Raw genomic sequence first — 27,947 nt, 5'->3', positions numbered from 1 at the left:
TGTCAAAAGTTTATACTTTTTAATTTAATACCATACAGTGGACCACCTTTTGAATTCAGGGGTCCGTACCACAACGCTATCGTACCTCTGAAGTTATTGTAACTCCCATACTTTAACATAGACTTACGACTGTCATTGCACTACGATCGCCTTGTGGCATGGGCTCTGCACCACAAAGTTTACGATCACGTCACAATACCCGATGTCGAATTTGTGGAATTATTTTGCAAGATCCACTGAGGTGTAGCGTCAGGTAAGTATAAAAACATTGCATTTAATCAGAAATGCTCATTTGCAAGATCCACTTAGGAAACAATGCCATGTGACATCAGCCTAGTAACAAGGTTGCTAGGGTCATCGAGTGCAAAGGCTCCTCTCAGTGATCTATCATCTCTACACACAATGTCTTTGAATAAGCCCAGGAGCGTTGGGAGTTTTCAATGTTTATTTGTGAAACTTGTTCCCGCAGTACATTAACACATGTTTTAGTATTACACAGTGTGTAGTACAGCTGTATGTTTATTAAGCGGGTTATCTCTTCATGGACGAGTAATACGCTGTATGTTTATTCAGCGGGTTATCTCTTCATGGACGAGTAATAAGCTGTATGTTTATTCAGCGGGTTATCTCTTCATGGACGAGTAATAAGCTGTATGTTTATTAAGCGGGTTATCTCTTCATGGACAAGTAGTACGCTGTATGTTTATTAAGTGGGTTATCTCTTCATGGACGAGTAATAAGCTGTGTGTTTATTGAGCGGGCTATCTCTTCATTGACGAGTAATAAGCTGTGTGTTTATTGAGCGGGCTATCTCTTCATTGACGAGTAATAAGCTGTATGTTTATTAAGTGGGTTATCTCTTCATGGACGAGTAATAAGCTGTATGTTTATTAAGTGGGTTATCTCTTCATGGACGAGTAATAAGCTGTATGTTTATTAAGTGGGTTATCTCTTCATGGACGAGTAATAAGCTGTATGTTTATTAAGTGGGTTATCTCTTCATGGACAAGTTATATGCTGTATGTTTATTAAGCGGGTTATCTCTTCATGGACGAGTAATAAGCTGTATGTTTATTAAGCGGGTTATCTCTTCATGGACGAGTAATAAGCTGTATGTTTATTAAGTGGGTTATCTCTTCATGGACAAGTTATATGCTGTATGTTTATTAAGCGGGTTATCTCTTCATGGACGAGTAATAAGCTGTATGTTTATTAAGCAGGTTATCTCTTCATGGACGAGTAATAAAATTAAAATATCTAAGCTGATTCTCAGCTGTGTCTTCACTTATGTATTGTTGTTTCTAAATGACTGAAACATTGCTTGCACTATAATCAACCATTTGTTTGTGTGGTTGATAGGACTACCGCTCTCTCATGATCAGCCATATGGCTTTGGCAGTGCTGTTCCGGTTGCCAAGGATATTCTTCACTTATTTTAGGAATTAGAAACACAATTCAATATTGTTGAGAAATGATTCAAACTATTTGGAAAATTAAATGCAACGCAAAGTTTTGAAATGGGTACCCGATGGAAGAAATGTTTGTGTTTAGATAAATTTGAGTGGCACAGGGGTAATTCCTATTTTGTATCATGTAGGGAGATTGAGAATATGTGGCTGTTTGTTGTTCGTCATACCACAGACAATAATGCCAGGCCATGTTAGTCATCTGTTGGATTGACATTCTAGAAGCTCGTGAGTAAGCCAGAAAACGTACAACTTCATGGATAACAACTTCTAGCTGGTTGCATATCCAGCTTGATAGCAGTGTAAGAATCACATCGAAACAGCTCAACATGCAATAATTCAGAAATTATTTTCCATCAAGTTATACTTTTTCTTATTCATATAAGCCATCTATCTCTTTGTGCAGGAATGGCTCAATCAGTTCTCTCATTGTCCACTAAATATGGTAAATAAGACATCCCTGCTAGCATTATACCCTTCTAATGATGCAGTCAGAATCAGACAGGGGATTTTTCTTATGATATGGAAATGTTTTTTTGGCTTTTATTCACAATGGGTAGGCCTTTGACAAACAGAGTTCAGACATAGCTCCTATTAGACCCGTAATTTAATCCTGGGTAATCTGATGTCAAGTTGTTTTTGACAAGGAATCTCAGAACAATGCCAGAATGTCGACAAAACATTTTAACATCATGTTGTCTTCGTTGTATAACACTCATCAAGGCCGTTGAGTCGACAGAAGCGAGATGAGTGGTTGGGTTACGGACCACCTAATTATCCATATATCTCTCTGATAGAGTGTTTGTTTGAGATGTTCCTATGGCAACCTGCAATTGAAAGGTTAATTTGTTTACTGTTAAATTCTCAGTCATGAATGTTCATAACTGCTGTTTTGGAGAATGTTTTGTTTTAAAACCGCTGTGGTTAAAGTAAGAATTTCTGCTTGAAATACCGTATTCGACGTAATAAGCGCCCCACTCTAATAAGGGCCCATGGCGATATTTGCGAATATATTGGCAAGTGAACAATCCCAATTAGCACCCCTTCTGATTGATCAATGTAGACAAGACTTATTTATTCGCGTATGATACGCACTCGTGTGTTATATGCAACCTTAATTATGGGCAATTAAATTCTGGAAAAATATATCTGTCGTACATGAACATGAAATTTATCTTTCAACTCTTTTTTTTTTCACCAAAATAATATTTTAATAAGAGCCCCCTATTTCTAATTTTGAGAGTGCCCTGGGCGCTTATTACGTCGAATACGGTAATGATAGAAAATTCATTTTGAATTTCTGGTACACAAAAAATGTGACATTGATATTATTTTAATAAAAGTCTAAGATGCCACCGATTCCTGCTGAAACGTTGGTACACAAGCCCCACAAAACATTGTTCCACCTGATGGTCAAAAGGGCAGGGGCATCATATGTAGTGTGGAAGCAGAGGAAACAATTATAAAGGTAGTCTCACTTACTCACTCACTCACTCACTCACTCACTCACTCACTCACTCACTCACTCACTTTAACAAGTAAAACTGACAAAACTATAGGTCATATACTCGGACCCCATGGTACTGCGGCATTCATCGTATCGCGGCATTTGTGATTTCCGATAGTTCACGCGGGACACGCTTCTTAGCGGCTGTCTATTAATGCAAATCAGTAACCAGGAAGTGCTCACTTCGTAAACAATTTCAATTTCCTCGGAATGTTCCGTCTGCTGTAAGTAAGGAGTTATTAATCCGTTGATACATATTTCTGGCATCTGTTGTAATATTGCCTTACCCCCATCTGTCAATGGCCAACGATATAACCCGCAGTTCTCCAAGTAAACTTTCTCTATCGACCTGAACTAGATCATCTGCATATTCATGGCGACTAATGAGGTAACGGAAGTTACATAGTCCGCACATTTTTTTCCGCTCTGTGCCCAGAATCTATTGGGAGATCATAAGGGCCATAATGCCAAACTTAGAAATACGTTCTTCACTAGTAATCAAAAGATAAATACATACTTTGGGCATACTAGGAGTGCTTTTTATATATTTATTGTTGACTTTTAACATTTTTCCATTTTGTCAATATTTTTTAGACAATCTTAAAATATCATTTCTGATATTTTGTTGTTGACTTATAAAAATATTTTTCTCTTACTTTTCGTTAAAAATGCATTCAATACCTATTGCTGATAACACATTTAGAATTTTACTTGTGCTGTCTTTGCACTTGTCTGGACAAATCACTGATGTCTGGCATGATCATACCAAGTGGTTGGTAGAATTATGTCCTCTTTTTGTCCAATTCGGACCTCCATACACAACTTTTCTCTGTACCGCGATACGATGGAGTTCTCTCCCTTGTCAAACAGAGCGTGAGGCCCGGATTTAACTCGGAGCTACTAATGTAAATAATTAACTTTTATAAGTAAAATATGCATTGTTTGATAACATGAATGATATCTGATACAGAGAACACGAATAATCATAAAGGTTAGTGAGTGCATTTTGTTCCGTTTAGTGTACATGACAAGTACTGCGATACCCCAAGGTTGCAGGCTAATGCAGAATTATAGGGAAATTATTGAAGAACCATAACATGGTTTAAGTCGGACGAATCATTCCAATCTGTTGATTTTGGAAGTAGAAACAAGAGATTCTCCTGGTTATGTAAGGTCGGGTTCCTCATCAGTTTGCTCGTCGTGATTGATTCTTCATGTCAGCTTTTGTCCATTTGATCTGATTTCCAGAGTCCTCACCCAACCTGACTTGCTCTTCTGTGAGGGAAGTGGTTCCCAGGACACCTTGTTAGACCAATTAAAAGCATATCGCGGACAAATGGACAAACTAAAAGTAGTTAGTGTGATGTCATCAGTGGTGAACCTTGCCAAATATTATCACATTGGACAGTCAATTAAAATACTTTCCTACAACTAGCCCACGGGCCGTTTGAACTTGGAAAGGATCCATCATCGTCTTGTGTCTGTGCAGTTTTAATTTCCACTTCATCTCAAGAGCTGCTTGATGGATGGAGTTGAAACTTATTTCTGTGCACTGTAGATAGTCCCGACCTCCGGTAGGTGCAGGGGTTCAAAGTTTGTTCAAGGCAATATTGAAACTGCTTTAAGTCGAATTGTGCTGTATGTGGCAAATCAGTGAATGGTAGCCATATTGGAAGTGGTATTTGTACCCATGACTCAGCCATGCCTGCATGTCCTGTTGTGATTTTTTTTACAGCAAATACGTACAGTGAGGTATAGCATAACTCTATATGAGTGGGTATTGATTTTCTGCCCTTTGGCCTTGGAATCCTCCTGCTTTCACTTAAGTTTATCATCTCTGCCAACTCCATGTTGATTGGTTTAGGAATATATTGCAAGTGATTCCATGACATTTGATTGGCTAACCAAGAAATGTTTTGTGTGTTTATGTTTCCATAAACAGAAACTAAATTAGGCCACGCCCACTTCCAGACTCCTGTTACTAATTGGTTGATTGCATTTTTAAGCTGATAACATTGTCACTGATTTTGTAGCTTTTTGTGTTAATGATGAAATAAGTTTTCTGTGATGTTAATATGGTTGACATATTTATTTATAAGAAGTGGCTTGTCGTATTTTCACCTTTATGGGGTTAGGGGGAGGACTGTTTGTACTTGTACCCCTGCCGGATCTTAGAGCTAGCCAACTGAGATACCATACTGTAGTTATGGATACCTAGCTATGGATACACATTTTACTGACTCTGAGCTGACCAGTCCTGATTTATGCCCTTAAAGCTCAGGCAGGCATGGTAACAACAAATTTCATCTTTTAACGTCTTTATGACCAGTCCAGGAAGTCTATATAAGAAGGGCTTAATTGCAGTATGACACAGCCAGGGGTGTCTATATAGTTATACTATTGCATGATACGGCCAGGGTGTCTATATAATCATATTATTGCAGTATGACACAGCCAGGGGTGTCTATATAGTTATACTATTGCATGATACGGCCAGGGTGTCTATATAATCATATTATTGCAGTATGACACAGCTAGGGGTGTCTTTATAGTTATATTATTGCATGATACGGCCAGGGTGTCTATATAATCATATTATTGCAGTATGACACAGCCAGGGCTGTCTATATAGTTATATTATTGCAGTATGACACAGCCAGGGCTGTCTATATAGTTATATTATTGCAGTATGACACAGCTAGGGGTGTCTTTATAGTTATATTATTGCAGTATGACACAGCTAGGGGTGTCTTTATAGTTATATTATTGCATGATACGGCCAGGGTGTCTATATAATCATATTATTGCAGTATGACACAGCCAGGGCTGTCTATATAGTTATATTATTGCAGTATGACACAGCTAGGGGTGTCTATATAGTTATATTATTGCATGATACGGCCAGGGTGTCTATATAATCATATTATTGCAGTATGACACAGCCAGGGCTGTCTATATAGTTATATTATTGCAGTATGACACAGCCAGGGCTGTCTATATAGTTATATTATTGCAGTATGACACAGCTAGGGGTGTCTTTATAGTTATATTATTGCATGATACGGCCAGGGTGTCTATATAATCATATTATTGCAGTATGACACAGCCAGGGCTGTCTATATAGTTATATTATTGCAGTATGACACAGCCAGGGCTGTCTATATAGTTATATTATTGCAGTATGACACAGCTAGGGGTGTCTTTATAGTTATATTATTGCAGTATGACACAGCTAGGGGTGTCTTTATAGTTATATTATTGCATGATACGGCCAGGGTGTCTATATAATCATATTATTGCAGTATGACACAGCCAGGGCTGTCTATATAGTTATATTATTGCAGTATGACACAGCTAGGGGTGTCTATATAGTTATATTATTGCATGATACGGCCAGGGTGTCTATATAATCATATTATTGCAGTATGACACAGCCAGGGCTGTCTATATAGTTATATTATTGCAGTATGACACAGCCAGGGCTGTCTATATAGTTATATTATTGCAGTATGACACAGCTAGGGGTGTCTTTATAGTTATATTATTGCATGATACGGCCAGGGTGTCTATATAATCATATTATTGCAGTATGACACAGCCAGGGCTGTCTATATAGTTATATTATTGCAGTATGACACAGCCAGGGCTGTCTATATAGTTATATTATTGCAGTATGACACAGCTAGGGGTGTCTTTATAGTTATATTATTGCATGATACGGCCTTGGTGTCTATATAATCATATTATTGCAGTATGACACAGCCAGGGCTGTCTATATAGTTATATTATTGCAGTATGACACAGCCAGGGCTGTCTATATAGTTATATTATTGCAGTATGACACAGCTAGGGGTGTCTATATAGTTATATTATTGCATGATACGGCCAGGGTGTCTATATAATCATATTATTGCAGTATGACACAGCCAGGGCTGTCGATATGGTTATATTATTGCAGTATGACACAGCCAGGGCTGTCTATATAGTTATATTATTGCAGTATGACACAGCTAGGGGTGTCTTTATAGTTATATTATTGCATGATACGGCCAGGGTGTCTATATAATCATATTATTGCAGCATGTCACCTGTCATGCTCTTGACAGGGAATGAAATATTGTGTGGGATTTTATGTGTGACAAATGCCTATCAAAATATGCACTTGACCGGATAAATTGGAAAAGAAGTTTAATTTTGGACATGCACCTTTAATGCCATAGGCTATGAATACATGTATTATCGTTTTGGCCACACTACTGCATCATTAATACAGCATTAATTGAGACTTAACCTCTTGATGAATTAGACAGACGATCGGCAGTGAATGGGCAATTGCTTCGAGCAATATGAACATTGGGAAGTAATGTATTTTCTTTGTAACTTTTTGCTCTCTTTTTGGCAAACCTTTGCATGTAAGGCACCATTAGTGCTTTACATATCGTGGCTAATGAAGGGATGGAGATGGAGACAGACGATTTATGATGCAGCTTCCTTTCCTTGCAGTCTTCTTGTATTTGATGTGAAATCAATTAACTGCTGATGTTCTGCTGGGTCATCAGTAGTGTTTAGGGGTCACTATGATGGAAGGTTTGTACAGGCTTTAAAGCATTCCCTCATCAAGCCGAAGACCCGGGTTCGATTTCCCACATGGGTACAATGTGTGAAGCCCATTTCTGGTGTCCCCTGCCATGATATTACTGGGATATGGCTCAAAGCGGCATAAAACCATACTCACTCACTCCTAATAATGTGTGAGTTAGTACTGTTTTTGCAATATTCCAGCAATATCACAGCGGGGGACACCAGAAATGGGCTTCACACATTGTATCCATGTGGGGAATCGAACCGGGGTCTTTAGCGTGACGAGCAACTTCTAATAATGTGTGATGTTTCTATGAAATGACTGATATATAATATATCATCAGCAAGTGTTTATAAAACACTAAGAAATAGTGATGATACCAGGTGTTCGTAAACAGATGAGTGTATCCTGCCCCACCTGTGGCATCCGTCACAAACACATACAAAGGCAAGTCAATTGTTCAGCTAAGAAAAAAACACATGAACATCTGGTGCAAGTCAAAACAGGGAACTGCTTCTGACATCATCTTTGTCACTGATGCATCAAATTTGGAAATGTCCTCCACATGTCCACCATAATACTTTTTGAAAGCTTAACTAAAGACTTAAATGTTGTAACCTTGATCCTACAACTTTTGAGCAAGAGTTGTATGACACTCTTAGAAATCTTTGCAGAATGCTCAATTGTGCCTCAAAAGTGTGTTAGAAATACTTCTATTTAGTTTGCGATTACCAAGCTGAATTTTACCTAAGTGCAGTTTCTTCTTCTTTTTGTCCATTTTAGCCATTCCTGGTATTTTTGCACTCTGAGTTTGTTAATCTTGGTTTCCCAGGAGCCAATCCTCTGCTATAGTAATTGATATTAAAGAATCTATTTGAAATCTAGTGACAGGAAAGTTGAAGGCTATACCAGGCCACAGTGTCGGAGCAGGGATGGTGGCTGTGTCACTGACAGGTTCATGTACATCATCAGTAGCTGACAGTTGCCTGGCAATGGTCTTGCTGTTTGCACAGCCATGTTTTCATCTATGACAGATTGTTTCTAATGCTTACAAAACTTCTACCTCTATTACATATCTGCCATAAATCCTGTATTTTTGCTTCAATCACACTAACTAAAATTTTCAGATTTTCAACAGACATCCTTTTCACTGTCAGTTACACACAATTAGTTGCTGCCATGTAGTCTCGTAACTACCCACACCATGATGTCACTATGGCACAATATCAATTTTTTCCCCCTCATCTCCTACTAGAGGTAGATGAAGTTGGGAGGTGGGAGGGAGTAATTTGGATGTAACAGAGGTAGTATTCTTAGAATTATTAACAATGATAACTATTGTTCGATAATTCTTACGAAACTTCTACCACTATTACATATCTGCATATGTTTTGAGTGTTTTATGAAACAATTTCATTTTTCATCGTGTTTGTTTGTTTTCACTCCTGACAAGTGAACGTACTACATTTATTATTAATGCACACGAACGGGAGACTGCAAAAGTCTAAGTCTCCGGACTCTCAACCAAACAAGGCCCCCACGTCCCACAAGACGACACCACCACTGTTGGAAGATGATGCAACCGACCAAGTAAGGATCCACCTTAAAATATTTGAGCATCTCGGCAGTAACTTCCACACATACTACGGGTTTACGCAAGTACCACCCATGTCTAACTGGGACTACTTTACGTCCTCAGGAGAGGCCCTCATCACTAAACATTGGAGGGTTGTCCGCCCACAAAACAGGTACGACGTATCTGACCCCAAAGCCGCGGATCCCCGAGGTCCAGGAAGAACTAGACAAAATTCTTAGGGAATTCAATCAGACCTTCCCTGGGGCCAACCACTAAGACATCCTACGGACATCCATGCTTCTCACCATTACAGACATAACCCTGTAATTTCGGAGAAAAAAGGGGCGGTCGGGTAGCCTAGTGGTTAAAGCGTTCGCTCGTCACGCCAAAGACCCGGGTTCGATTCCCAACATGGGTACAATGTGTGAAGCCCATTTCTGGTGTCCCCCGCCGTGATATTGCTGGAATATTGCTAAAACGACGTAAAACCATACTCACTCACTTGGAGATATAAAACTCCTTTGTCACCCTTTATGTGAGAACCAATCACACCAGAACACACCTCTTCTATAGGTGATACACACAACTTTTGCCAATATCACCAAATAATGACCATAACACACACTGTCATTATAAGACTTTTATTCTGTCTTAAATACAACATGTTTGTCCTCTATCGCTTAACTAAAATCAGAGTTAAAGAAAACATCAAGACAATATCTCAACCAGGATGTTGTTTATATATTAAATCCTTCTATATTTAATCACGACTGCCACTGGCAGTTAACCCGTGAACAAACACTGGCGACAATAACACCGCCGGTACTCATACATGTCACCATTCAGGACACCGGCGGCCCCTTGATCTTGAGGAGCAAACACCGGCGACAATAACACCGCCGATGCTCCCTTACATGTCACCATTCAGGACACCAGCGGCGCCTTGATCTTGAGGAGCAAACACCGGCAACAATAACACCGCCGGTACTCATACATGTCACCATTCAGGACTTCGGCGGCCCCTTGATCTTGAGGAGCAATCACCGGCGACAATAACACCGCCGGTACTCACTTACATGTCACCATTCAGGACACCAGCGGCGCCTTGATCTTGAGGAGCAAACACCGGCGACAATAACACCGCCGATGCTCCCTTACATGTCACCATTCAGGACACCAGCGGCGCCTTGATCTTGAGGAGCAAACACCGGCAACAATAACACCGCTGGTACTCACTTACATGTCACCATTCAGGACACCGGCGGCCCCTTGATCTTGAGGAGCAATCACTGGCGACAATAACACCACCGGTACTCACTTACATGTCACCATTCAGGACACCAGCGGCGCCTTGATCTTGAGGAGCAAACACCGGCGACAATAACACCGCCGATGCTCCCTTACATGTCACCATTCAGGACACCAGCGGCGCCTTGATCTTGAGGAGCAAACACCCACAACAATAACACCGCCGGTACTCACTTACATGTCACCATTCAGGACACCGGCGGCCCCTTGATCTTGAGGAGCAATCACTGGCGACAATAACACCACCGGTACTCACTTACATGTCACCATTCAGGACACCAGCGGCGCCTTGATCTTGAGGAGCAAACACCGGCAACAATAACACCGCCGGTACTCATACATGTCACCATTCAGGACTTCGGCGGCCCCTTGATCTTGAGGAGCAATCACCGGCGACAATAACACCACCGGTACTCACTTACATGTCACCATTCAGGACACCAGCGGCGCCTTGATCTTGAGGAGCAAACACCGGCGACAATAACACCGCCGATGCTCCCTTACATGTCACCATTCAGGACACCAGTGGCGCCTTGATCTTGAGGAGCAAACACCGGCAACAATAACACCGCCAGTACTCACTTACATGTCACCATTCAGGACACCGGCGGCCCCTTGATCTTGAGGAGCAATCACCGGCGACAATAACACCACCGGTACTCACTTACATGTCACCATTCAGGACACCAGCGGCGCCTTGATCTTGAGGAGCAAACACCGGCAACAATAACACCGCCGGTACTCATACATGTCACCATTCAGGACACCGGCGGCCCCTTGATCTTGAGGAGCAAACACCGGCGACAATAACACCGCCGATGCTCCCTTACATGTCACCATTCAGGACACCGGCGGCGCCTTGATCTTGAGGAGCAAACACCGGCAACAATAACACCGCCGGTACTCATACATGTCACCATTCAGGACTTCGGCGGCCCCTTGATCTTGAGGAGCAATCACCGGCGACAATAACACCGCCGGTACTCACTTACATGTCACCATTCAGGCCACCAGCGGCGCCTTGATCTTGAGGAGCAAACACCCGCAACAATAACACCGCCGGTACTCACTTACATGTCACCATTCAGGACACCGGCGGCCCCTTGATCTTGAGGAGCAATCACTGGCGACAATAACACCACCGGTACTCACTTACATGTCACCATTCAGGACACCAGCGGCGCCTTGATCTTGAGGAGCAAACACCGGCAACAATAACACCGCCGGTACTCACTTACATGTCACCATTCAGGACACCGGCGGGTCCCTTGATCTTGAGGAGCAATCACCGGCGACAATAACACCACCGGTACTCACTTACATGTCACCATTCAGGACACCAGCGGCGCCTTGATCTTGAGGAGCAAACACCGGCAACAATAACACCGCCGGTACTCACTTACATGTCACCATTCAGGACACCAGCGGCGCCTTGATCTTGAGGAGCAAACACCGGCGACAATAACACCGCCGATGCTCCCTTACATGTCACCATTCAGGACACCAGCGGCACCTTGATCTTGAGGAGCAAACACCGGCAACAATAACACCGCCGGTACTCACTTACATGTCACCATTCAGGACACCAGCGGCGCCTTGATCTTGAGGAGCAAACACCGGCAACAATAACACCGCCGATACTCACTTACATGTCACCATTCAGGACACCAGCGGCGCCTTGATCTTGAGGAGCAATCACCGGCGACAATAACACCACCGGTACTCACTTACATGTCACCATTCAGGACACCGGCGGCGCCTTGATCTTGAGGAGCAATCACCGGCAACAATAACACCGCCGGTACTCACTTACATGTCACCATTCAGGACACCGGCGGCCCATTGATCTTGAGGAGCAAACACCCGCAACAATAACACCGCCGGTACTCACTTACATGTCACCATTCAGGACACCGGCGGCGCCTTGATCTTGAGGAGCAAACACCGGCGACAATAACACCACCGGTACTCACTTACATGTCACCATTCAGGACACCGGCGGCCCCTTGATCTTGAGGAGCAAACACCGGCAACAATAACACCGCCGGTACTCACTTACATGTCACCATTCAGGACACCGGCGGCCCCTTGATCTTGAGGAGCAAACACCGGCAACAATAACACCGCCGGTACTCACTTACATGTCACCATTCAGGACACCGGCGGCCCCTTGATCTTGAGGAGCAAACACTGGCGACAATAACACCGCCGGTACTCACTTACATGTCACCATTCAGGACACCAGCGGCGCCTTGATCTTGAGGAGCAAACACCGGCGACAATAACACCGCCGGTACTCACTTACATGTCACCATTCAGGACACCGGCGGCGCCTTGATCTTGAGGAGCAATCACCGGCAACAATAACACCGCCGGTACTCACTTACATGTCACCATTCAGGACACCAGCGGCGCCTTGATCTTGAGGAGCAAACACCGGCGACAATAACACCGCCGGTACTCACTTACATGTCACCATTCAGGACACCGGCGGCACCTTGATCTTGAGGAGCAATCACCGGCGACAATAACACCGCCGGTACTCACTTACATGTCACCATTCAGGACACCGGCGGCGCCTTGATCTTGAGGAGCAATCACCGGCAACAATAACACCGCCGGTACTCACTTACATGTCACCATTCAGGACACCGGCGGCCCCTTGATCTTGAGGAGCAAACACCCGCAACAATAACACCGCCGGTACTCACTTACATGTCACCATTCAGGACACCAGCGGCGCCTTGATCTTGAGGAGCAAACACCGGCAACAATAACACCGCCGATACTCACTTAAATGTCAACATTCAGGACACCGGCGGCCCCTTGATCTTGAGGAGCAAACACCGGCAACAATAACACCGCCGGTACTCACTTACATGTCACCATTCAGGACACCAGCGGCGCCTTGATCTTGAGGAGCAAACACCGGCGACAATAACACCGCCGGTACTCACTTACATGTCACCATTCAGGACACCGGCGGCGCCTTGATCTTGAGGAGCAATCACCGGCAACAATAACACCGCCGGTACTCACTTACATGTCACCATTCAGGACACCAGCGGCGCCTTGATCTTGAGGAGCAAACACTGGCAACAATAACACCGCCGATACTCACTTAAATGTCAACATTCAGGACACCGGCGGCCCCTTGATCTTGAGGAGCAAACACCGGCAACAATAACACCGCCGGTACTCACTTACATGTCACCATTCAGGACACCAGCGGCGCCTTGATCTTGAGGAGCAAACACCGGCAACAATAACACCGCCGGTACTCACTTACATGTCACCATTCAGGACACCGGCGGCCCCTTGATCTTGAGGAGCAAACACCGGCGACAATAACACCGCCGGTACTCACTTACATGTCACCATTCAGGACACCGGCGGCCCCTTGATCTTGAGGAGCAAACACTGGCGACAATAACACCGCCGGTACTCACTTACATGTCACCATTCAGGACACCGGTGGCGCCTTGATCTTGAGGAGCAAACACCGGCGACAATAACACCCCTTGTACTCACTTACATGTCACCATTCAGGACACCGGTGGCGCCTTGATCTTGAGGAGCAAACACCGGCGACAATAACACCACTGGTACTCACTTACATGTCACCATTCAGGACACCGGCGGGTCCCTTGATCTTGAGGAGCAATCACCGGCGACAATAACACCGCCGGTACTCACTTACATGTCACCATTCAGGACACCGGCGACAATAACACCGCCGATACTCACTTACATGTCACCATTCAGGAGACCGGCGGGTCCCTTGATCTTGAGGAGCTATCACCGGCGACAATAACACCGCCGGTACTCACTTACATGTCACCATTCAGGACACCGGCGACAATAACACCACCGGTACTCACTTACATGTCACCATTCAGGACACCGGTGGCGCCTTGATCTTGAGGAGCAAACACCGGCGACAATAACACCCCTTGTACTCACTTACATGTCACCATTCAGGACACCGGTGGCGCCTTGATCTTGAGGAGCAAACACCGGCGACAATAACACCACTGGTACTCACTTACATGTCACCATTCAGGACACCGGCGGGTCCCTTGATCTTGAGGAGCAATCACCGGCGACAATAACACCGCCGGTACTCACTTACATGTCACCATTCAGGACACCGGCGACAATAACACCGCCGATACTCACTTACATGTCACCATTCAGGAGACCGGCGGGTCCCTTGATCTTGAGGAGCTATCACCGGCGACAATAACACCGCCGGTACTCACTTACATGTCACCATTCAGGACACCGGCGACAATAACACCACCGGTACTCACTTACATGTCACCATTCAGGACACCGGCGGCGCCTTGATCTTGAGGAGCTATCACCGGCGACAACCTCCCTGTTGTTGTCATAACAACAGCTCACCAAGCCGGTGACCTGCCTGTTTGTAATCTTAAACCACCGGTCCCATTAAGCGACTTGATTGGCTAACAAGGGTCACTATAGTTACAAACACACCGGCGACTAGACAACATAAAAAGGTTCACACAACAGCTAGTAATCAGTCTGATGAGTCGAAACTCGATGAAACTAGTAACTCTAGCTACAATAACGAGTGTACCACCGTTGCAGCCCCGCAATCTATTTACTCTTACATTTATTATTAGGCCACAAATGTTTTTTTATGGTTCTATGTTTTCTGCTGCCTAATAATCTTGGGTCAACCAAAACAAAATTATAAATATATTTGTTTAGCTTTTAAGTTACAATAACATGACATTGTTTAGGTTGATTTTGGGGGGACTAGGTACCAATACTGTTTAAAGTATAGCATGTTTGATATTTTTACATCGACATGTACCGTAATTGCCGTAATAAGCGCTAGAAAATTGGCAAAGGGCAGCCCTTATTTCAGCCATAATGATGGAACTAAAATGTTTTTGATTAAAGTTACAAGGCAATTATATGCACTTTTATGGAGTTTTGTGTAAAAAAATGGGTGTTGTATAAAAGAAAAGATTTGTTGTCATGTAATTTTTTGGTCTTATTAGGGGATGCTTAGAAAGATAACTACAGATTGGTCAAGACCAGAGGGGCATTTTTTTTAGCAGGGCACGTAATATGGTGAATATGGTAGCGGTATGCTTCTAAGAAGGTTTGTTCTGTTCACAAGAGATTTGCACTTTGCAGTGGCCGCAGACATCGAACAATTATTATTTATAAAGTTGATACTTACTTAAATTTTGTAAGATTTTTTGGAGTTGTATGTTTTTATTGTTCCAATCTAGTGGATAGGAAAATTGAATGTTTGTATTTTCTTTTATTTTTTGGTTGTGTCATCTGAGTTGGGGGGCACAGGTGGCCCAGTCGTCTGAGGCGCTGCGATTCACTGTGCAGAGTTGCATCCCTTGGGCATGCCAGAAACCTATGATTGTGGGTTCAAATCCCAGTTCGCCCTGATTATGTTTCTCGGTTTGTCAGCACTAAACCCGTGCTCCTGGGTTTCACCGAAGTGGTTAACGTCTAAGACCTGCATCACTTCAGGCTTTCCTCCCCCATCAAGCTGACACGTCGTGACATAACTGGAATACTGTTTAAAGCGGTGTCAAACCCAACCCACTCACTCACTCATCTGAGTTGCATCTCTCAAGCCTGAAATTTATAAACTTGGGTTTGAATCCCAGATTTGCCTTGATGCTAGTTCTGGGTTTGTTAGCACCACGTATTCTGAAGGATGGGGGTTGGTTGGAATAAGCATGCAGAGTAGGAACTAAATGTGACCCTGTGGCGGTCTAGCTACATTCCTGTAACAGAGTGTGCCCATTTCTCATCCACGAGATCCACTACCAAATAATTTAAGCACGCACGCATGCACGCACGCACGCACGCACGCTAGCTATCTGACTTATAGCATTTATTCACCTGATGAAAGAGTAAGTAAATACTCTGAAACGTTGTGTTAATAAAGAAGTTGACATCCATAAATTCTCTTCCTAATGAAATCACATGTGACTCTTTTTGGTGTACATATGTACTGTGTAAGACTATTAGCATGTTTTAAAAAGTTGTTTTTTTTTAATTGAGCTCCATAACACTGTGGCATGGTATCTCAATGAGCTAGCACAATAAAACCGACATTAGTTTGACCTAATACAAGCACTTACCTCATGATTAAACAATTGTCAACAAAATATGATCACATGAATACACTGAAACCTGATATAAGCTGAATAACCATCACCATCACCATCACCTTTCTGTCAGATATTTTTTGTTATTATAAATGCATTAATTTTCTCTTGAATCTCAACCATAGTGATCTCTTATGGTCGGTTGAATCTATTGTGGCAGTAGCAGTTATGTAATGAAAGAAGAACAATCATTTTTTTCTTCTTTTGTTTTAATAACAACAAAATGTATGCAAACAGAGACAGGTTGCCCAATATATATAGAACACTAAAGGTGCTCCCATGTAATACCAATTTTATGAAACAAGTGAATAGTTCTGGTATCTGATGAGCGAGAGCGAGTTTACGGGAGCGAGTTTAGTATTATATTTATTACTTGCCATTTATCTTTTTTAGAATTATCCTGTCGTGTGTGAATATGCTGACAACTACACGATCCACGGCATAATCTAATTGAGTTTAACGGAATAATACTTCAAACATGTCAAAAGTTTAAACGTATTAATTTAATACCATACAATGGTCCTCGTTCAGAATTCAGGCGTCCGTTCCACAAAGTTATTGTTGCGCTAACTCAGAACTACGATTATGGGCTGTATGACTGATTCAAAATACTTTTGAAAATATGGTATGGAATGAAAGTCGCCAAACCTCAAGAAAATTGCTATCTTATTGGCTAATATCGACTCCCAGTTAGTCATTTCATTGGTCAGTCAAAGTTTGCGATAGATCGTTCTGATGTGACCTGTAATGGGATGTCCTCAGCGGTAGTAGCGAGCACTCACATCTGATATTAATGAGATTGAGGTAATTTAGACATGTGATTAATCATGTTTTGTTTATTTAAAGCATTAATTGTTTATTGTTAAGCAAGCTTCTCTGCAGCCACTAGCCAACTCGTCTTGCATCAAAACATGGGCTGTGTACTCGCAGGCAGATGACGCTGATCACTGTGTTGGAATAACAAGACTGATTGATGAGTGATTTCAGCAATTTGATGCAAAATTTAGGTGTGTGGGAGTGCAAGACTGACGGCTTAATGGGTCTAAACAGCACTTATTTAATCTGTCCCCATCATTTAAGTGTTGGATAAAACCGATTGTCGTATTGACAAGACTTGACTGTATATTGGATATATGTTGCTTTTCTTGTCAGAGGATATTTTTCTCATAGCCTGATCTTACAAAGTTGCTATTTTTAGAACAGGTTCCTTTCCGGGTCACAATAAGGGATAAATTATGTCACGGGGACTGATTGAAAGTTTTTCCGGCCTAAAGTTATGTGATACTGCTGCTAGGTTCGTAATTGGTCAAATTTAAGCACATGATCTCAGGCAGTCAATCAAATTAAAACAATGGTACTGCCCTCATGTTTGATAATTTTCAGATTGTGATGAAAGGTTTTGGTTAAATCGTGTTGAGCAGGAAATAGAGATCTATATTAAAAATATGGAACTTCGTGAATGTATCATGCCAGGTTACGAGCTGTGCAAAGATTTCTCATGCATATATTTTTGCATTAGACATTGTGTCTGAGCCAAGATTTCGAGGCGATGTCATTTGACTTACATTATACGCAATCACACGAAAAGATGGAAATAATAACTTAGATGTAAGTTTGACATCTTTTTGATATATTTTTGTTGATTTTACTTGTTACTTTATACAGTGTATTTAAAGTTTTTCTTGAAACATCTTTATTTTGTTCTTTGAAGTGTGTGTCCAAGAATTTTATTTTCAATAACATTGCAGGAAATAGTGAGTAAGTTTTTAATCTATTGAAAAATATGATAAATTGAAATGAAATACGTATTTCAGACATTGTGAAATGTGATAGTTTTAATAAATGAATAATATGACAGGTAGGATAATGAAATTATATACTATTTTGACGTGACTACTACCTGCGGTGTTTGGGGACTCAAGGCTTCTTGGCCATTTTTCCGGCCTGCGGTGTTAAAGAGTTAAACAAACAAACAAACAAACAAGCAAACAAATGCATAGGCGGATCCAGAGGGGGCGGGTCCAGGGGGTCCGGATGTAGTATGTAAAATCAGTAAAATTATGTGGGAGAGGATTTTGATATTTTGGACCCCTCCCTTTTAAAAATGCAGGATTCACCCTTGAAACATAATTTCATCTGGAAAATAGTAAGTCAGTTGTAAACCTTTTCAAATTTCATGATGATGGCATTCCCAAAGACTTACAATAAATATAAATGTCACTACATTTGGGGTTAGAGGGCAAATTTGAAGATTCTTGTAATGGCTGCGCCCACACTGGTGGCAGTGATGTTACAGAGAGTGTAACAAAGGTGACATGCTGGGAAGAAACTTGGTCAGGCCTGGTTCCAAGGGAGCTAACTGCTGCTACGTCCTCAGGAGCTTGTATGTATCTGTGAAGATGCTCAGGATACAGATGTGTTGTACAGTGTAGACTGTCACAGGTGTCACCTGGTTACCATCTGCTGGAGCATATTGTGCATATCTACCGGGATCTTGTCAGGTGATAGCACTATCATAGCATATTCCTGTTTATTTCTGGATGAATTATTTTCATCAGAGATATTAAATATCCATCAAAACATTGTTAAACATTATGTTAAACTGATGATAGTCTGGGCAAATATTGAAATATTTACTTTGGATTGAAATATGTTTAAATGTAATGTTAAATTATTAAACTGAACTGATATGTACCAGTTTATTGATAGATAACAGGTCGGAAGTGACAATAAATATGTTGAGGAAGTACATTCTGCTGAAAAAGTTTTGAACCAAGGAAATGTTTTAATTTGCCCAATGAACCCAACATTGTCAGAATTGTTTTTACTCAAAGTGGTAATATTATTTCCTGAAAAATACCTCCCTTTGGATTCGCAAAATATGCTCCAATTTTATGTCTCCATGTCTCATGGCACGACAGATTAACTACAGTAACACATGTATGAAAGAATCTGGTGTTCTTTTACTTCTTTTGAGTAGTATATATAAATACTCATTCAAAATTTTATTTTTCATGAATTTCATGCCAATATTTCGGTTTTCTGGGTAACTTTCAAATTTGACGTTTTAAGTGGTCAAAATGATTCCTGATCCTACGTCATTGTTTGATTGGTTGATTCCATTGTTTCAGTACTTATTCATTTCTTTTGTGGTGTTTGGTGGATTGGTGCTATGTTTAATTGGATAATATATTATCACTGGTTAAATCCTGATCACTAAAACTATTTCGAACTGTCAGTTTTCACCTTACCTGCTGATGTGAGGAGTCTCATTTTGTTGCCAAGTGTCATGTTTTTGAAATACTTTGATGAGACGACTTGCATATGATGTCACCAGTTTGTGTTATATATGTCATAAGACTGCTCAAACTATTTCTACAGAATTCTAAATATGCAAATAATTTGTTTAGATTTCCAAAATAATTATGTGACTTCATTGTATTCACAAAAATTTAAAAAGTTCTTTTAGTTATACACAATATTTATAAAATTCATCCAAACTTTGGCATTCCAGGCAGTCGATGATACATGTGGGTCATCTGAAATGGCACACATGGTTTTGTGATTAGCGAACTTCAGATATAATGAACACATTTGAAAAATCCTTTAGAGGTTTTATTGCTGCTGTTGAAACTATGATATTATCTGTCAAGTTACTTATAGTTTCTGCTAGGTATTGTAGGATTATGGTTGAAGTGTTCCCTTGTCATGCCTAACGCCAATCTTGGTGTCCGAAGTTAGCTGCTATATTATTCCTGGAAAAATCCCATTCCACTTTTGATAGGAATATTTTTAGCTTTCCGTAATACAGAAAAATAATCTCATAATATGTGACGTGTATGGTTAAAGAGGACATGTCTAATTATCCCCTGGGGGCACAGGTGGCCAAGTTGTCTAAGGCGCCACGATTCGCTGTGCAGAGTTGCGTCCCTTGGGTATGCCAGAAACCTATGATTATGGGTTTGAATCCTGGTTCGCCCCGATTATGTTTCTAGGTTTGTCAGCACCATACCCGTGCTCATGGGTTTCACCGAAGTGGTAAATGTCTAAGACCTGCATCACTTCGGGCTTTCCTCCCACATTAAGCTGACCCGCCGCGATATAACTGGAATACTGATAAAAGCGGCGTTAAACCCAACTCACTCAATCACTGATTATCCCTATCACAACCTGAGTAGTTTGTGTTTAGAGGAGTGTCAAACTACACTCACTCAAACTTGTTGTTATGCTATGTATTGTCAGTTAAATGTTACATTCTGTTCGTATTGAGTTTTGATGCTGTCATGGTAGCATGACCAGAGTACCGACACTAGATTGCAATTTCTCTTTCCCCTTTGCACACAGCACTAACACCTAATTGACTTATCTGTGATTTTGTATTTCCTGATTGCATCATGTTCATTTTTAAGTTCATGTTATTAATATTATTTTTAATTAAATTACATTAATTACAGTAAACTATGTGTATAACGAACACGCTTATAACGAACTGACGGATATAACGAACTTACTTTTTTGTCCCGACTATTTGCTGTTGTTATGCTGTATATATACTTATAACGAACTACGGTTATAACTAACTAAAATTAGAGGTCCCTTTGAGTTCGTTATAACCGTTGTTTACTGTACTGTTTCTTGTGTGATTTTGAGCAAAACTGTGTGAACTGATCTGCAGACTGCATAAACTCACCATGATTGAAAACTTAAACAATGCCATAGTTGTAGAGAATAAATATATTTTATAATCCACTGTTTGAATTATTATGAGCAATAATTGTTTGTTTTCTTGTGTGAGTAAGTGAGTATGGTTTTACACCGTTTTTAGCAATATTTAGAATTTTACACCCAGTGGAATGAATCTGTTTCAGTGGATGATCGAGACTGGATGTTTTTGGGCATTGATGTTTTGTTTTTCACATATCAAGTGCTACCTGGAAGATGTTTTTCAATTTGAACACATGTGAAAAAAGCATTGTTTAGCCATGTTTAGCCCATAATAGCTTCAGGTTTCATTTTTGCCGATCATTGTATTCAAGTTTGCTGAAGTTATGAAATTGGGTGTTTATTACTGAATCATCGGAGCAAATATTACGACAAGGTGGTGGTTATTTCTGGGTTATTTGTAAGATTCCTTGGATTTGATTGGCAGTTTGCTGCTGATTCTGTGCCCTGAAATGATCCACTGTAAAACATGGTTGCAACAAACTTGACTGGGGACTGTAAAAATTAGTTTGTTGTATCTGTTTGTTACTTGCAAAACCATGTCCGCCATTACAGATAATTATGTATTTGATGTTTGATTGGCTGCTGGTGGTGACTGACACTGACTGATATTTACCAGCTCGTTATCCATGTTAGAATCTTTTTTTTTAGATCTAGTTCTAGTGATGAAGAATCTGTTGGGTATAGCCTTTAATTAATTAAGTATTTTTTATTTGTGGTAAAATAACTGTATGAATTGATCATTGACACTCAGTGATGACACCAGGTGTTTGCAAAAAAGGGTACCCATGTCCTTGCCACTCCCACAATTTGCATAATAAGTACCGTATTTGACGTAATTAGCGCCCAGGGCGCTCTTAAAATTAGAAATAGGGAGCTCTTATTAGAATATAATTTTGGTGGAAAAAAACCAGAGTTGAAAGATCATAAAACATTTTCTGTTGTTTTTGTATTTGTATTTATGTGGATTCTAAATTTCACAATAGGCTCTTAAAAAGTGACGACATTTTTATGACGCTTTTGGCAAAAATGGGCTTCAAACATTGTACCAATGTGGAAATTTAAACTGTGGCCTTTGGCATGACAAAAGTTTATCGTACTAATGACATGATATTGACAAATGTTGCAAGTCAAGTAGGGCTGGGACGGGTTACTCGGGTACTCGGGTCGGGTGGGTCCTGAGTAGGACCCGGGTACCCACAGGACTACCTGGACCCGTAGTTAGTCACATGATATATCGTTTAATGACAAAAACCCACTTCATCTCAGTGGTTACACTACAAGTCACTAATGTTCACATTTCTTTCTGACAGTTCACACATTCCTATTGACGTGTATATGTTTGAGTAACGATAAAGCTTCAGTCAACTTCAGTGTATGCATGATCTGATTGTTTGATGCTTGTATCTAAATAATTTTGGCCAGGGCTGCGGTAAAACAATTCCCAATCAGACATTTTGTTCCCAATTCTTGAGATCAGCAGTGGGTACCTGGGTAGGGTCGGGGTAATAGGGGGTCGGGTACCTTGGAGGTAAATTTGGACTTGTCCCAGCCCTAAAGTCAGATAATAGTTAACTAGGAATGCTTGAAATGTGTATGGTAACACAGGGTGGGGGAGTTCTTCCCTCACAGGGGGCACGGGTAACCCAGACGTCTTAGGCGCCGCGATTCGCTGTGCAGAGTTGCGTCCCTTGGTCGCGCCAGAAACTTATGATTGTGGGTTTGAATCCCGGTTCACCCAGATTATGTTTCTAGGTTTGTCAGCACCATACCCGTGCTTGTGGGTTTCACCGAAGTGGTAAACATCTAAGTCCTGTATCACTTGGGGCTTTCCTCCCACATTAAGCTGACACGCTGTGATACTGTTAAAAGCGGCGTTAAACCCAACTCACTCACTCACTCTTCCCGCACACCTGGTCAAATGGGTTCTGTTTCCCAGATAAGTTGTCAGGGAGGAAAATGAATGCTCAATCTCTCAGTCTGCATCTGACTTTTGAGAAGACTTGTGAAAATAAGATAACGACACAACAGTTACAGTCAACGATATGCAATTTTATTGTCATATGCAAAAAGGAGAAAACTTGACAAAGAAGAGCATGATAAATTGATATGTGATGAGTTAAAATAAGCCACCATTTCTTAGAGTAATATTATGATCTCAATCAGCCCATATGCTATTAATAAACTCTGTGGTCCGACAGGAATTCTTTTCCCTGATGAACCCTCATAAGTCTTTCATTGATACAGGAAACAATATTCTCAGAAAAAATCAGAAAGTTTTACATTTTCTTCTTAGACTGTTGATAAACTATGATTGCAATGTTGATAAACAGGCTACTTGCTATAGGCTATTTATTATAAAGTATTCAGCTGAAAAATTAAGGTTCCTACCTTGAGTGACCCTATCACGTTGATATTTTTAAGACCGGTGCATGAGACTTGACTTATTTCACAGGTATTCTCTTTGTAATGTATGTTGTACCTGGCTTCTAAATCTCCTTTTATTTTAATGACCATGTGTCATTAGATCAGACAGAATGTAGTTCCGACACAAAGGGAGATAATACAGTCAAATACTGTTGTGTCAAACTTTGATGTGTCAAACTTATGGTTGTCTCAAAGTAAAAGCTTAGTCCCTCTGTGTTCCTTCTTTATTAATCATTTTCGGTTATGTCAAACCCTGGATAACTCGAAGTATTTACGTAGGTTCCTTCAACTTCGACACCACGTTGTTTGACTGTATACATATACTTTTTCCTCACTTAATACATGGTAAGAAATGTAAATTAGTTGATAGAATAATGATTCTAGATAAATAACAGCTACAAAACCCTTTCCATGTTCAATAGTTGATTGTACGATTCTGACTATATCATGAGCCTGCCCCACTGGTTGCACCTGTCACAAACACATGCAAAGGCAAGTCAACTACCAGTCACGGCAATCAAGAACGTTCCTCTGTTTGATAATGAAGTTAGTGATGTCACAATGGCTAAGGCCCGTGAAGATTCCGGGGTAGAATAGGTCTTCAGCAACCCATGCTTGCCGTAATATTGCTGAGTGCGGCGTTAAACAACAAAACCAACCAAACCAAACCACAATGGCTAAACGTCAGAAGCTATGGAATGTTGTGATGCAACAACCAGTTTTGTTTTTATGTGGCATGATTCTTCAGTCTGTATAATTCAGTGGGCATAATATAAGGGTTTCTGTGTACATAATCAAATATGAGTTATTACACAAAGAAAACATTTTTTTGATGACTTCAAACTTGGACTCCCAGCTCAACTGAGGCTAGTCGGTCACTGTAAGAATTGAGTGAGGTTAGAGCTGTTACTATGAGATCATACATATATTCTTAGTTCCCAACAATGACCGGTGTGAGAATGACCAGCAGTGTCTTGACCACTTGATAAGGCCGTCGTGTTGAAGTCAGTGACTATAAGAGACAGAATATGACAATGACAGAGCTATGTGATTAAGACAACTGTTGCATTCTTTGACGTCTTTCAGATGCTTTGGCGGCTGTGATAACTGTCTTTCTTTAGCAACCACTACATCAAACCATAGACACAAATTGCTCATCTAAGAAGGAAAACATTAATTTTGTGAAGAAGTATTTGTGTGCATAAATGTTGGACAAAGACAAAGCCCCTTCTGGAATATATTTTCAATGGCTTGATCTTAACTGATAAGCTGTGGGCTGGTACATAGTTGTATGAAGCAATCCACGAACAGGGCTATGCTGTCTCAATTTTTAACCCTGTTCATGGATACTGCATCATGAGAAATCTCAAGGCTAAAAATTTAAATATTGTTTTGGGCTGTGGTATCCCAACTCACTTACTCACATGCTGTGACTACCATTGGAGTCTCATGCCAAGTGGTCTGGGATGCTTCAAGATCTTTTTTCAGAAAATATCACATGGGTATCATTTTCAGCAAATACCTACCACAATTGAATTTGTGTCTTGTTTAACGCAGCATTCATCAATATTCCAAGGGAAATGACCACAGCTTGTTAATAATTCAATCTGGACCAGACAAACAAGTGACTGATATTAACTAGTCTACAGGTCATTTCAGATGAGTGGTTTAGGAAATGATGAGGTTCTAGAGAAGACAGTTAGTTCTTTCGGATTTTCACTCGTCTTCAGATGCAATCTTCTGAGACCTACATCACTTCGGACTTTCTCCCACATCAAGCTGATACGCCGTGATATAACTGGAATAATGTTAAAAGCGGTGTTAAACCCAACTAACTCACTCACTCAGAAGCAATCTGGTTGACATTGCTTCTGCTCATACTACTGTTTGTCTGGTCAAGACACAGTTGTTGAAACTACCTAGAATATTGCTGACTAGGTCATGACACAACAATCCCTTACATAGTATACTCCTCAAAAAGTATTAAGGACCACCCTTTTCTTTTATATTACTAAAGCCCCGCGAAGATCCAGGTTAGACTAGGTCTTCGAAAATGAGGCTTTCCGTAAAAGGTGACTCCCCTTGTCTTAAGAGGTAATAGGTGACTAACTGGATCAGGTGGTCAGGCTCACTGACTTGCATGGATCGATGCTCGTGATGCAATCACTGGATTGTCTGGTCCAGACTTGATTATTTACAGACCGCTATCATAGAGCTGGAATATTGCTGAGTGCAGCGTTCAACAAGAAACAAACAAACATATTACAAAACTTGATCCGTCATGCCATGACAGATTAACTATTGTAATATGAAAGAATCAGGTGTCCTTAACTGATTTTAATAGTATAATTACACATTTTTTGGGATGGCCTTTGTTTTTTTCCACTCACATTGGTTCAAAGTATTTTTTGTCAATCCCTTTTAGGTATTAATATCAGGCTCTGTTGTGGCTAAAATAGATTAGAATCCTGCTTTCCCTCGATTTTGTGAGATTTTGAATATATTAGCAGTGTAACACATATATAATATAACATCACATTTCAAGCTGTACAGCGATCATTGTTTAAACAATTGTGTAATAATCTTCAAAAATTAGGTTGCAACATTTCTAGCAGAATCACTACACCAAAAAAAAAGAAGTTCCGTTGGAGTACTATATCTTCACTAAGGGCCATGCTGTCTGGCTTACTAGCCCTAAATAAGGATAAGTAGTCTCAAAGTCTGTTTAAGCTCTACTATTAATGTCCTGGGCCAATTTCACAAAGCAAGTAGTGCTGTGATTGTCTTAACTCATATTGTTCAGCGTAAGCTTGGCAATAAGATCGCTTTGTGAAAAATGTCCCTGCACACATCGTGTGATTCATCCAGATCTCTCCAGGATGAGATGCTCTTCTCGACTTTGGAGCATCTTCCTACAATATACTGTAGAGAATATTGATGTCAGTGTTTCACGGAATGACTTGTTAATTACACAATACAACACAAAGTTTGTGGAAAAATTCAGTGCCTGCATAAAATTAGTGATGGCATTCACGATCTTCACTTTATACTGTTGGGAGTCTGTGGTGTAGTTCAACACAAATTTGAGCAATTCACTTGGTGACACAAGAATAAGGAACATTATCACTACGGCAACCAGAGTTGCTGTCACGCTGTTCAACGCACTATCAGTGGATCGTTTCCGCGAAATATGCCGCGCCATTTTGGTTTGATGGGGGCTGGAGTTGTAGCTCTGAGACTCCAACTCGACAGAACAGGATGGCTTGTACGATATCTGTCCAGGACTTCTTTTAAAACTCACAGATGTTGAAAGCGTTCCGTTTTTGTTTGCGCTGTACAGACTACTCTGTTCATGGCACTGCATCGGGGCCATGTTCCTCCGCATCCTCTTGGCATGGTGAATCTTCCATATCAGACAGATATTGAAGTAGATCAGAGCAGCGCAAGGAATGAAATCAAACAGCACCGACCACATGAGACGTCTGGCTGCTACAACTTTACGCGTGAACATGCTTCGTTCTATGACATGGAGGTAAGTTATGTTGTCAGCACATTGAAAGTGTTGAATGCGTGTTTGCATGAAGATCGGTATGGTGCAAAAGGCACATCCAACAAATATAGCTGTGATACTGATACGAGTGCGACGAAGGGAGATAAGATTCCTGGCTTTAAAGGGATGACAGACGGCCATGTACCGTTCACCAGCCATTACAACAATCAACCAAGTGCTGGTTACAATGAACATAGTGATGAAGCCTCCCCCGAGCCAATCATAGTAGATCAGAGCATCGCCAAGGACGTAAACACCCTTCAGTGGTAGCATCACAAACAACAGTGCCAATAGACAAAACATGAAATCAGAAAAGGCAAGCGCGATGAGGCCCATATGGGCAGATAACTCCATCTTGGTCAATGTGCGTTGACGCTTTTCTTTCGTTAACACTAATAAGTTTAAAATGTTGCCAACAATCCCAAACGAACACACAACAGGGATGCCAATGTTCATGAAATAGTATTGGATGGCGATTGCTTGAAGCTCCTCCGCACTCTGGGTGTCTTGGAGGTCAGAGGTCGTATTACCATCATTGTCTAGACTCAGATTGGGACACGACATCTTAATCTGAAAGCAGAAAAGAAAATTATTATATAATCACCAACAAAAGAAACGCGAATACCATACATGTTG

The 27,947-nt window shown here is 41.1% G+C and overlaps 2 protein-coding genes across 2 annotated transcripts in view; one reads left to right on the top strand and one right to left on the bottom strand.

Moving 5' to 3' along the window:
* LOC124145165 (ATP-dependent DNA helicase Q4-like) overlaps positions 1 to 27,947 on the top strand; it is a 436,547-nt gene that overhangs the window by 48,991 nt on the left and 359,609 nt on the right. The gene's annotated exons all lie outside the window — the stretch shown is intronic.
* LOC124145245 (cholecystokinin receptor-like) overlaps positions 23,366 to 27,947 on the bottom strand; it is a 92,531-nt gene continuing 87,949 nt past the window's right edge. The window contains exon 4 of the mRNA XM_046515019.2: positions 23,366 to 27,881. Within this exon, the coding sequence (XP_046370975.1) occupies positions 26,622 to 27,875 (1,254 nt within the window). The 5' untranslated portion in view covers positions 27,876 to 27,881 and the 3' untranslated portion in view covers positions 23,366 to 26,621. The remainder of the gene's footprint in view (positions 27,882 to 27,947) is intronic.

This window comes from Haliotis rufescens, unplaced genomic scaffold, assembly GCF_023055435.1.
Source record: "Haliotis rufescens isolate VD_foot unplaced genomic scaffold, xgHalRufe1.0.p SCAF_17, whole genome shotgun sequence".
Classification (NCBI taxonomy): domain Eukaryota; kingdom Metazoa; phylum Mollusca; class Gastropoda; order Lepetellida; family Haliotidae; genus Haliotis; species Haliotis rufescens.
Note: the sequence above shows the minus strand (reverse complement) of the source record. Positions and strands in the feature narration are given on the sequence as shown.